Source organism: Hydra vulgaris, chromosome 04, assembly GCF_038396675.1.
Source record: "Hydra vulgaris chromosome 04, alternate assembly HydraT2T_AEP".
Lineage (NCBI taxonomy): Eukaryota > Metazoa > Cnidaria > Hydrozoa > Anthoathecata > Hydridae > Hydra > Hydra vulgaris.
In genome coordinates this window covers 47481077-47494399 of record NC_088923.1, presented here as the reverse complement: position 1 = coordinate 47494399, position 13323 = coordinate 47481077, and the positions used below count along the sequence as shown (strand labels likewise).

General features: G+C 29.6%; 3 protein-coding genes across 4 annotated transcripts; all 3 read right to left on the bottom strand.

Moving 5' to 3' along the window:
* Positions 1-3624: 3624 nt before the first annotated feature.
* Positions 3625-6352, bottom strand: LOC136079853 (zinc finger MYM-type protein 5-like). Its single transcript, XM_065796502.1, has 2 exons — positions 6217-6352; positions 3625-6096 (listed from the first exon to the last, which is right to left on the bottom strand). The coding sequence occupies exon 2, from the start codon at positions 6067-6069 to the stop codon at positions 5008-5010; it is 1062 nt and encodes a 353-aa protein (XP_065652574.1). The 5' UTR covers positions 6070-6096; positions 6217-6352; the 3' UTR covers positions 3625-5007.
* LOC136079453 (uncharacterized) lies at positions 3756-4904 on the bottom strand. The gene has a single exon (XM_065795192.1). The coding sequence runs from the start codon at positions 4902-4904 to the stop codon at positions 3756-3758; it is 1149 nt and encodes a 382-aa protein (XP_065651264.1).
* A 1635-nt stretch (positions 6353-7987) lies between the features above and the next one.
* On the bottom strand, positions 7988-11006 carry LOC105847959 (uncharacterized). Of its 2 annotated transcripts, XM_065796501.1 has the most exons (3): positions 10837-11006; positions 9004-10479; positions 7988-8934 (listed from the first exon to the last, which is right to left on the bottom strand). In XM_065796501.1, the coding sequence occupies exons 2-3, from the start codon at positions 10472-10474 to the stop codon at positions 8474-8476; spliced, it is 1932 nt and encodes a 643-aa protein (XP_065652573.1). In that variant the 5' UTR covers positions 10475-10479; positions 10837-11006; the 3' UTR covers positions 7988-8473. The 2 variants fall into 2 exon arrangements, with proteins under 2 accessions (XP_065652573.1, XP_065652572.1); XM_065796500.1 differs by having other exon boundaries at positions 9004-11006.
* Between the last annotated feature and the right edge of the window lie 2317 nt (positions 11007-13323).

The window sequence follows — 13323 nt, the reverse complement described above, 5'->3', positions numbered from 1 at the left end:
GTGGCTATTCCTCAATACTTCAAAAATTTTTATTTGTCATGTTTTTTCTCGAACATCAGCGATCTTTCAAGTTGTCTGTTAATCGTTATGTTGCTTTATAAACTTCATCTTTTCTCTTCCAGTAACCTCCAACTCTGATAGTAGTTGCTTGCAGCCTTGCTAAAAGTGAAGATGTTTAAAAAAACAAAAAAGTCCTAAAACTTGGAATCTCTGTTGTGATCTTGGTCTTGGATTTTAAAGTATTTGTCTTTATCTTTAAATCAAAATTCTTTGTCTCGATCTTTCAGTTATAAGTTATTTTTTTAATATAGTTATCATGACACGTATCGTCTCCAAGGCCATTTGGGGCAACTATATGCAAAATAAAAAAATTCTTTTTTTTTCGCGAAATGTAAATGTGTTTTTTAACAACTTCTGATGACCTAGATATTTTTAGATATCTGATTAATGTTTTAAAACTTCTTTCCTTAGTTTTAAAATTCGTAATCTCGGTTTTGGAATTTAAAGTCTTAGTTTTTATTTTTGTCTTAAAATTAAAATCTTTTGTCTTGATCTTTAAATTTCTAGTCTTGAGAAAATTGCGCATTATAAATATATATATATATATATGTATAAAATGCGCATTATAAATATATATATATATATATATATATATATATATATATATATATATATATATATATATATATATATATATATATATATATAAATCAACCTTATTCTTAATTAAATGGAAACAAATTGAAAATATATATTTTATGAAGTACGTAGATGCAGTTTTGCATAGAAAACTTCAAAATGCACTAACATGAATTTTCCGAAATCTAAATTAGGATTATTTATGTTGATGCATTTGAAAATCACCTACAAACTATCATTTTAACTTTTATTGTTATTTTAATTAATTTCTGTATATTTAATTATTAATTGTATATCAGTAACCAATGAAATTAAAATATAGCAGTTTAAGTTGTAGAACCAAGGAAGCAAAAATAAGCTAATTACTGCCATAAATAAGCACCTACTCTCGAATAAAGGCTATACAAATGCATTTTGCTTTATCCGATCTTTTTTATATACAATTGATGTCTTCATGATATCTTCATAGCTTTAAGAATAACAAAAATTCACACTTTTACACATTTATTTCAAATCAACACCATCATATACAAAACAGAATTTTCAAATAAACCCCTCCATCTTTTTATTTAAACAGTTAGGGTATGACTTATTTATCACACCCTAAACATTTAGGGTATAAAATATTTAAAAAAAGTCTTAAGTCATTTAAGTAAAACAATACTACCAAATTTAATATGTTCTAATAAACTTAGATGTAAAAGGAGGAAGCCACTACTAAAACAAAGGTTAATAGTCTGGATGAAATAAAATATCTTAAAGTTCACTAACTTAACAGTACAAAAAAAGATTTTCACTTTGTTTAAATTTGTTTACATTACAAGTGTTAAGCATCACAACTCAGGATAAAATAACTAAACAAAAAATTAGAAAAATACCAAAAAATTAGAAAAATTTGTCTTAAAAACTGTAAAGCTTTATTCCTATTATTTGGTCTGTGACAAATGAAAAAGTCTTGGATTAACATCATAAAGGTAATAATAAAGCAAGATCAATATTTTTAAGTTTTGTAACATAATTTGCTTAATTCCAAGTGATGGTTTTATACTAATACTATGTCCTGTTTTATAAAAACAGTTTAGATTTGAAACGATGAATTTGTTTCAATTTTTTATAATTTCATTTTGATAAATAAAATGATACAATGGAAAATACTCCAAACCAAAAAAGTGCGGGACCATGAATGTAAAATTAAAGTATTTATATATAATATATGTTTCAGTCTTCTACATATAGTACATATTTTATGCATAGTTATGAGTATTAGGAATAGTACTATTTTTGATTTTGAAAAATTTTAAACGCTTCGTTAGTCGAATATTATTTCTTTATTAAATTTCTACCATTTGTAATAAAAAAATTTTACGGACCGTCCGCTGCTTATTAGGATCCTCGCCCCGTTAATTAATGAATTGCCCGTTAATTAATTAATCGCTCCGTTAATTAATTAATTAATTGAATTAGTTGACCAAATAACTAACGGTTTTGAAAAAAATAAGTTTACACTAGGAATTTTTATAGATCTGTCAAAAGCATTTGACACAGTAGACCATCTATCTCTTAGAAAAAATAAATTATTATGGTGTAACAAAGAAAGTATATTTTTTTGGATAAAAACCTACCTTACTGACCGAAAACAATATGAGATAAATCCGGATTCTAGTTCGTTATACATTCTGTGTGGAGTACCACAAAGTTCAATTCTCGGCCCTCTCCTTTTTTTAATATATATAAACGACTTCTGTAATGTATCTGCAAATTTAAATTCAATTATGTATTCTAAGGACACTAATTTGTTTATGTCCAATAGTAATATTAATCACTATGGTGAAATGAATATCGAGCTGCTAAAAGTAAATAAATGGTTCAGAGCTAATAAACTCTCAATAAACGTAGACAAAACTCAATATACATTATTTTATAAAAAAATGCATGAAGAAAACCTGCCACTTAAATTACCATTTCTTTCTATAAATAGTAAACAAATTAAAAAACAAGAATGTTTAAAGTACCTAGGAGTCTATGTAGATGAAAACTTATCTTGGCTTTCCCACATAAAATACATTGAATCAAAAAAAACTATTGGTATAATGTATAGAATTAGTCCTTAAATAAATACTCAAAGTCTTAAATTACTATACTTCAGCCTAATTCATAGCTATTTCAATAATGGTAACATTGTGTGGGCAAGCACACAACCCTCTAAACTTAAAAAGATATTTAGTGTACAAAAACATGCTTGCAGAATTATATACGGAAAAAACAAATTTGAGTATGCAAAGCCGTTAATGAGGGAAATGAAGATGATGAATGTATACGAAATAAATACATTTCAGCACATAATCTTTATGTATTATCATTTAAAAAATCTCACACCAAAAAACTTTGAAACAAAATTGAAGATAAATCAAAACAATAACTATTCTCTGAGATCAAACGAGAGTCTAACATACACACTACCTCGTAAACTAACTAAACACAAAGAATATAGTATAACATATCGAGCGCCTAAGTTATGGAACAGTTCATTTAAGTTTTATATAAAAAAAAGAAATTTGGAGATCAAATGGCAACTTTGAAACTTAACATATACACTATCGTTTTTTAACCTATTTTTTGATATGTTCAAAGGACTTTATTCCTCTTATAGTCTTTTTTTCTTTATTTTTATTTACGGAATTTTGTTATTTTTTAAAGATTTTTTTTTTTTTTAATTTTGCTTTTTTTTATTTTATTTTTATAACATTTTTTTCTTTGCACTTGTTAAAGCTCACATAAGGGCTCTATGAAAAGGTTGTGTTTTCTTTGCACTTGTTAAAGCTCACATAAGGGCTCTATGAAAAGGTTGTGTTGGCTCTGGTCATCCATATCTTCCAGGCCCGGTTCTAACAGTTTTCTATGTGTAGGCGAGATGCAAATTTGCCGCCGCAAAAATTAAAAATGCAATAATTTCCAATTTGAAGGAAAATAGAAAAACACTGAAAATCAAACTTTAATATATTTTTATTTTATTACGAAAAATTACACAAAAACAAAGTAAATAAAAAAACTGAATTTATACAAAAATAAAAAACAAAACAAATTCCATTCATGAAAAAATAAAAAACAAATCGTAATTAAAAGTGAATTTTCCTAGCTTTTAATTCTGCGAAATCTTTAACCAAATCTTCTATGTCCAAATGATCAGCAATTTCTTTCTCGATGGAAATCGTAGCTAGACCAACTAAACGATCTTGACACATTTGTGATCTGAAATAGGATTTTATTATTTTCAGCTTTGAAAAGCTTCTTTCAGCACTAGCAACTGTGACTGGTAACGTTAGTAGTATGCGAAGAGCTATCGAAAGGTTTGGGAATACTTCGACAACATTAGATGTGTAAATACATTTTAATACACTTTTTGGATCGCTATTGGAAGTATCAAGTCGTCTCCCAATAGCTTTAATTTCATACCAAAGTTCGACCCCGTTGATATCAGATTGGCCATCAGACATAAGCGCTAACTGCAAGTCCTTACAGTGTTTCAATAACTCATCATCCGTAAAGTGTTTGCTGCCGATATTGTAAAGAAACCCAAATAACTCGTTATATTCCGATAATTGCGTAAATCTTTCATTTATTGCTTGAATTGCGATGTCCAATATTCGATTGAAAAAAGATACTCTGAAGTTTTGTTCTGGTGATACTATCGGTTCATCGCGACCTTCGTATAGGAATTGTCTACTCTTTCTGCGTACGCGTACGGGATCATCCACATCAAATCCTTCAAAAATTTCTAGTTCAACTGCCAATTTTTTTGCATTTTCAACCATTGCGGCAAATGCTTCATCACAGCGATAATCGCATAGGAAAGATTTGGTAGCGTTTAAATGCTCTAGAGCAAGCGACAAGTCTAAAGCCTGTGATTGGAGCATTTTGCTGACAATATTAATTTGGAATAAAATGTCATGCCACAATACCAAGGAACAAACAAATTTGAAATTTGAAATATTTCTGGCTATTCCCTTAGCCTCTGCGCGACTCTTGACTTGTGGTGCAGTAGTTAATGTATTGTCTTCTGCGATTTCAATTAGTGCATCGTAAACTCCACTAATCTGAAATCGAAGTGCCCGTACGGCATCGACCCTGCTTTCCCAACGAGTGGCACTTAACGGTTTTATAGTCAGATCGCTTAGGTGGTTTGATAATATACTCCAACGGTGAGTTGATGCTGAGAAAAAGTTATAAATGCCTTGAATTAAATCAAAGAATGCGACAGCCTCCATACAACAATTAGCTGCATCGTTCAATACCAAGTTGAGCGAGTGGGCACTACAAGGCACGAAAAAAGCTCGAGGATTTAGTTGACGAATTCTGGCTTGCACACCATTATATTTGAAAAGTTTTTCCGAGATAGGTGGTGTGAATTTCACTTGTTGCTATTCGTTGAATACGTTTACTCATAATAGGATCATAATTTCCTAAGAATTCAATAAATTTAAGAAAATTTCCGTTATTCGGTTCGAAAAGCTTTTCACATGTTCCTCTTAATGCTAGATTTTGTCCAGCAAGAGTTCTAATTAACGTTATTATTCTTTCAAGAACTTGTCGCCAATGTTGAGTTTCAGATTGAATTATTTTCTGATTAATTTGATCAATCGTAGCCCCTGATTTAAGTCTCACCTCCAGATCTCTCCAATTTAGATATGCAGTAGTGTGGCCACTTGATGTTTCATGTCGTTTAATAATAACAGAAATATTTTTCCAATCTCGGCAGCCGTCATGCGATGACAGGGAGAATTTATTCGGACTAAATATCTTACAGCAAAAGCAAAATACAGTGTCTTTCGTAATGGAGTACACCAACCAAGTGCGTTTAATTTTATCGCCATTAGACATTCGGCGATAAAAATGAAAGCTTGAAAATTTTCTACCTTCATCTTCGGGAAATAAAGACGGCAATTTTTGAATTGGACCATACTTCATCAGCAATGCTTTAAATTTACCATCTATTATAGGCCATTTTGCCGGATCATTAAAATTAAGAGGCAAATCTTTATTGGTTTTGGGGTCTTCACCACTTTGATCTTCATTGTTTTCATTTTTTCCTATATCATCAACGTTCTGTACAACAACTTCACTTAAATTGGAGATAAATTCCACTTCATCAACATTTTCTGGTTCTTTAGCAGTTATATCATTTCCAGAATTTCTATATTCATTAACACTAACACTATCCGCATATTCTATTTCTCCACCGCTTTCGATTTCAATTTCAACTTCATTTTGGTTTGAAGTTGAAGCTACTATAGGTGCCAGTGCTTTTTCGCTTGATGACCTGCTCAAAAAGTGCAACAAAGCATTCTTCTGTTTGGCAGAATTTGCTTCACGTTGAAGCCTAATTTTCTTGTATTGTGACCCAGACAAGCGCTGTCTCTTACCACGATCCATTATATTGTATCGTTTAAAGAATTTAAACTTAAAAAAAATATAGCATTGATACATATACCTAAATTTTTATATTTAATAATAATAATAATAATAAGTTTATTCAAATACATGAAAAAGAAAACGAAAAAACAAACTTTAACTACTTACTTATAAAAATTATTGTTAGACAAATATTATTCAATTTATAAAAGGGTATAATAATTTTTTTTTTTTTTCAAAGTTAAAGTTCGTTTAATAATACACTTTTATAACAATTTACAATAGATATCTCAAAGATAACTTCAATAAAATATTTAAGAAAGTTTCTTAGGAATATTCTGGAACTTTAATTTGCTTAGTCAGCGTATTTTATGAACCAATAGAATTCGTTTGTTTGTATATTTGGCGGTTTGCTAACATCCATCCCTGAAAAAGAAAAAAGAAACTTTTTTTTACTGTTTCTTCTTCGCCAAATCCCAAATGTAAAACATGTATACAAACAAACGCTTTTATTACTATATTATTTATTTGAAAAAATTAGTATGTATTAAAGTTTCCGTAAAATACAACGCCGCCTAAGCAAAAAATTTGTGGACAAATAGGAAATGTTATAATCTACAAAATCCATAACTTTAAATTATAAAAATGGAGTGAGTACGTAGAAGAACTTGGAAATTTTAAAAAAAAATAAAATAATTTCTTGTTACAAAAAAAAAATTAAAAAATTTTTTTTTTTTTGGGAAAACACAAAATAAATTAAGAAAATGCCGCTCTAGAAAAGTGCCGCCGTCGGCTGTCGCCGACGTCGCCTACGCCTAAAACCGGGCCTGATATCTTCTTTGAGTCCCTGTCTGTTTATATAAATATATATATTTTATTTTTTGATCAGATAATTTTTTTATATTATTGTATGAACAGCAAAGTATATAGAAAAAAAAAAAAAAAGTAACGGTAAATTTAATACAATTAAAAAAACCTAAACGATCCATAACTGTTATAGGAGTATATCAACCGCTAAATGCACTAGCAGACTGATTTCTGAAGTTTAACCAAATCATTGCTGAATTTAGCTCAACTGGACCAGTCTGCATACTTGGTGACTTAAATGCTGGCATGATGAAACCAACATCTTATCCTGCAAAGTCACTACATACTACTTTATTACTTGCGATTGCTTCAATCAGATTGATTGTCCCAACAAGAACCACTGCAACTTCCGCAACTTGTTTAGATATTATTGCTATACCAGTAGAAATGCTGTGTACGAGCTACTGCGTGTAAAAGAATGAAATTTATTAGTATTAAATTGTAAATGGGATTGTGACGGACCACAGCAAAATCAATATAAACAGAAATTTCTGAATAATGCTGATTCTGATGTAAGTTTATATTTCATAGTTCTTTTGAAACACTTCAATTAACTTGTTCGGAAGATAAAAAATTGATCTGGCAAAATCCAACTCCTTCTTCGCTACGTTATTTTTGCCCTAAAAGAATTAGATTTTTCAAAGAATATAATAATATAACAAATGAAGCGATAAACTTTATTGAAAATTCAATTATCTCATCGTATGATACAAAGTTGACAGTCATCCATATCTTCTTTGAGCCCCTGTCTGTTTATATAAATATATATATTTTCTTTTTTTATGGAATAATTTTTTTATATTATTGTATGAGCAGCAAAATATATGAAAAAAAAAATTAATTTCAAAGAAAATTAAAGTTTGTATATAAAATCTATTTTGCTATAAAAAAAAAATTCTCTCTTTAATGTGTGTTAAACTGCACGTTTAACACCCAATTAAGAGACAACTTTTAGTTGAACTAAAAGTTGAACTTTTTAAGTTGTTACTTGGGTAAGCGCAACTTAAGTATATCTATCGTGGCAGATGCGCAAAAAATTTCTAACGCTGTTTTGATGTTTATTGAAGTTTTAAGCTTTTTCAAAAACTCTCTCCTTTTTGTTTATTATAGTATATAATATCTTTCTACATGTTATGTGTAACATCAATAGAACTTTGAAAACTCTATTTTAAAAAATGAGATTTTTAAAAAAAAAAGCGTGAAAGCAATAGGATTTGTACTTCGGAAGCGCAGCGATCTAACCACTTTTCGCCACAAAGCACAGTGGGCCAGGTATATGGGAGGTGGTGGACAAAACCTAATTATTACCCAATTGGTCCACAAACCTATTTAGATATATAAATAATCATTATATATGAAATAATATTTATTTTTAACAAGAATATTTTAATTTTTAATAAAATAAAAGACATTTAATTGGCTTAGGTAGTAAAAAAATATTTTTTTCAATATCAACCTTTTTTAAAAATCAAACAACAAATTGTGTTTAGCTACAAAGAAAAAGAAGAAGGTGGAGCTGACTCCCTCAGCAAAGCCAAAACTTCACTGGGGTATTTTTTTAAACTCTTACCATTTTTTTATGACACTTTCTTAATGATGTTATGACAGGATCACTAGATACAAGTAGCCTGTTAACTAGGTCACGATTTGTGTCAATTCTTGAAGTCTTTCTACTGAAATCTTCCCTAAACTTTTTAAAATCCTTGTTACAGGCCTCTTGGGCCTCCTCTGACATCAGTCCAATTGGCAAGTACTGTCTAGCAATGATGGCATGGCCATGAACTAAAATTTTGTGTACTGATTGTGCCATGTAATACCAGGAATACTTAGATATGTAAAGTTTAAGAGCAGTAATACAGAACTCTTTAAATTTGACAGTGTCAATTTCAAATCCAGATGATAAAGTGACTAGTATGATGTAAAAATAAAATAAAAGAGTTTCATCTACTTTCAAAATTTTGGCAGTTGATTGATAGTTTGCAAAGGCTCGTCGGGCAGTGTTACCATCATTACTGGTACCTACAAATTGTATATATGTGATAGTTAACCTGATGATTTATATAAAAGTATTTATGTAATTTCACTTACCAGATCCTCCACTTTTTGGGAAATCCACAACTAGTCCCATTTGGTTCATAAATTCTGTCTGTATACGTTTCTTCACTTGCATAACATTTTCTTTATCTTCTATAGCTCTAGACTGCCACTTTTGAGTTTCTAGTTTATATCCAATATGCAATACCATCTCAAAAAACCTAATCCAGGCATGCAGGCTAGAAAGACCATATTTCAATTCTAAATTATTAGAATTGTCCAATTTCAGCACCATTTCTAAGTTATTTATGTTTTTTGGAGACACACCACACACAGAGCAACATTGAGTTGAGTTAGTCACATGAGACAGAATAGTTTGAATTTTGCCATCAATCATGGTCAGTTCAATAATACTTTTGACAACCAGTTCCTTTCCATTAAAAGTAAAATTAAAAACACCACATTTTTTGATTTCAGATTCTAAATATTTTGCTTCTTCTATAACAACTGCTTTGCTTTCATTTTGAAAAGAAAATCTTATTGGACGACAATATGCAGTAGATGATGGCTTTTCATTTCGCCATAATAGTACTTTTTTGTTATTACAGAACCCACTGAGTTCTAGTGGTGCTAAGCAGGTAATGAACAGAGATTCTTCTTTTTTTAAGTTACGATCTCCAGCTTCCTCACTACTAATTTGCTTGTACATGCTTTGCCCAGTAGCCCCATCAAACCCAGCCTTGCAACGCAAAGTCAACCGGGTCAAACCATCTAGCATTGTGCTGATCACAGGAGCTTGCACCTCACAAAGTCTTTTTACTGTATGTTTTAATAATTCTTGTAGTGGTACATGTGCTGAATAATCATCAACAAAGATGTTCTCTGGATAGCACTTAGCTTTGGACAATCTTATGTTGTTGTATGAAGGATATATATCCTTCATACAAGGATATATATGGCAGTCACGTTCTTCAGCTCCATTTCTCATAAGTTGGTAGGTTGATTTTGACATGCCACCATCTATAATTAATGCCAGACCTTCATCAGGTGTATACTTTTTAAATTGACTAGAAGGTTCTGATATCTCAGCAACTTGCTTGGCAGCCTCATAATAATACTCATTTCTTAATTTAAGCCTTGCTGAGTGGAGCAACTCATCACTAGAAAAATTATTTATAATATCATTAAGTCTTCTCCTTTTGGTTTTGTCAGAAGCAACTTTAAAGGAACAACTTGGTCTTCCACCAATCTTATGTAATTGACTAGAATTATCAGGCTTAGATATATTATTACTGTATGTAGATTTAAAGTCCTGAGTCAACCAATTTTTATTTTTACTCTCAAACTTTATATTTCCTCGGTTTGCATCCTTCCATTTCTTTTGATAAACTTTTAAAAATGCAGCACACCCAGTAGAACCCAAATTCATAGAGACTAAAATAGCTTCTACAGACAAAGAAAATGATTTATCACTCGGATTTAGTTGGTCATGCAGTATACGGTTATGGACATCACTTATCTTCATATCAACTACACAAAAAATTAATTTAAAATTATTAGTGCAACCACTATAAACTAATATAACATGAATATGGCCATTATTTTTATTTCAGATATATTTAATTAGGCCAGTACAATAAGCACAACACCTAATAATGACAACAAACCAAAAAATAGGTTTGTCGCGAATAGCATTTTACAACAATATATATTTTTTAAATGTTTACCAAACCTAAAGGGGCAGCTATGAGCAGAATAAAACAGCACCAACAGGCTGTACATATATTGTATTAACTTATTCTAACATTAATATGCTGTTCCAGCAGGTTCTAAACTATATGAGCCACTTTTAACATAATATTTTTATACTATAAACAAGAATCTTACCTTTATATTTCAAAATAAAACTGTGACTTTAATACAAGACCTTGGAATTTGTTATGGTATTTTTTGAAAAGCTATCAAATTAAATTTTAATAATATGTCAATTAATTTCGCATATGTTAAATAATTTAAAAGTTATTTGTTGTTATAGTTATGTTGTTATGGTATATTAAAAAAAAAAAAAAATTAATTCATCATTATATTCAATTGTAAATAATAATTGTACAATTATGATGTACAATTAAACTACAAATAATGTTTTAAACCATACATTATGCTCTTATAAATATAATGTACTAAGTAGTTGGAAGTATTTCGAAATTTTTTTTTTGAGGTTTTGTCTACCACCTGGCCCACTGTGCAAAGGCACACTAATCTGCCAAATTAAAACAAAAAGCAAAATAACTACAAAAATAACGGCAAATAAATGTCGTTAGCAAATAAATCAAAATTAAGAACAGATTCTTTAAATAAAGTTTTACTTTTATTTAAAGAACCTTTAAATAAAAGTAAAACTTTATAAAAGTAAAAGTATCTATAGAAAAAATGTTTTATTTTGTACTTTAAACCAAGGCTTATCACTTTAGAATGATGCAAGCTAACTACTTCGGCCACTCAGCTCGCTGAAAGTTTTAACATTTAATAAACAAAAGATTTGATAAAACCGCAAATTATGGCCATTATAAAATAAATTGGATTAAAAATTATTATCAAAATACATTTAAAAAAAAGGCCATTTTGATTCATTGTGTTTTTGTGATTCTGACTGCTTTTGCATCTCTCCATTTGATAAAAGAATACTTTTTACGCACATTGATTTGAACTTCCTTTGAGACATCATTTATCGTTGCGGATAAAAAATTTAATGGTCAAGTTTTCTAAGCTTAGTAAGGTCGGAATTAATTTCTTTATGAGTTTAATTTATTAAACTTGCTTTGTTCTGCTGCTGTGCGGTCGCATATCTTTAAAAATGTGCGATGCAAATTGTTCAGCCTATGCTATAACGTTGTTTCTTATAAACACCAAATCAACTTCAATTATATGGGCAGCAGATTTATTAGAATTAAAGTCCTTTTTTTCTGAAACGTTTAACTCTAACTATATTGATATACTTAATATACTTAAGGATGCCATATATATATATACTTAAGGGGTAAAGTGTATACTTAAGGATGCCATAACCTTATTGAATTCCTCAGAGTTATCTTCAGTTATCTCTTTTGGTTGAGTTTTAACAGATTCAAGTAGACCTAGGACTAAAATTGTCTTTTATCTATTTGTTATATCCTTATTATGCTCAAGGCTGCATTTACACGCTTTAGGGCCTAAAGCCGAATCGCTTTTTGGGGCCCTTTTTCAAAAAAATGTAGAGTTTTCTTATTTTAATTTTTCATTTTACTACATATAAAACAAATTGCATAAGTATACTGACAGTATAATACTGTAGGCATGTATGTAAGTAATGATATGTATGTAACATGTATGTAAGTAGATTTTATAAATGCAAAGCAAATAAATAAGTAACATTTCTAGCGTTAAAGTAAATTTTAACAATTTTTTACTTATAGAAACTTTTTCCTTTTTTTTCTTGACAAACTTTGTCGATTAGAGAATCCGTATTAAGAGGTTTATTAAATCACCATTGCTAGATAAAATTGATAAATTATTCAAAGTTTCTTAGTTTATATTTGATCTCAAAAAACTTTTGATCAATTTAGGTTTTGAAAAACTACTTTCACCGGAACAATTTGTTATAGTAAAGCATAAAAAGATTCTCAAAACTGTCTCAAGATTTAGAAATGAAATTTTTAAATTCTTTTCTTTTATCAGCTTATAAATAAGTGAGTCATAGCTATTTCTTGATTTTTAGTTTTGATAAAGTTATGAAATTGCAAAATTTCAATAAACAAATACAAATCGATATCTTCATGATATTCTTTAACAATTTCTTCAACATTTTTCTTCAGGTTCGCATTATCGATGTTCACATTAATCAAAAATCCAAAAGTTGTGTTATATTCTTGATATACAATCATCCTTTTTATTCAAAATTTGGGTGAATTGCATTGACGACTTTGATAAAAACATCTTTCTGAAAACTTTCTTTTGGACTTAATCTTTCTTTTGGACTTAAGATCGATTAAAAGATTAAACTTTCTTTTGGACTTAAGATCGTCCATAAATTACGTAACGCGAAATTAATCTTATAGACAAAAGACAAAGGAATGAAAGTTTTCCCTTGCAGAGTCAGTCTTAAATTAAACTAAGTATATAAACAACGTTTCAAGTCCAGCGAAAACCGCCGCGCAAAAAAAGTCTAGCGAAAACCACCTTTTTAAAAAATAACTTTTTTTTTTATAACTCACCTTTCCAAGGCCGTAAAGCCACTACAGATGAGGAGGCTACTTGTGATTATAACCCTCTCTCAACACTATAACAAAGAAAACAAGTTGAGCGCGAGTGGTTCGGATTCCCACATGGTTGTGGTGG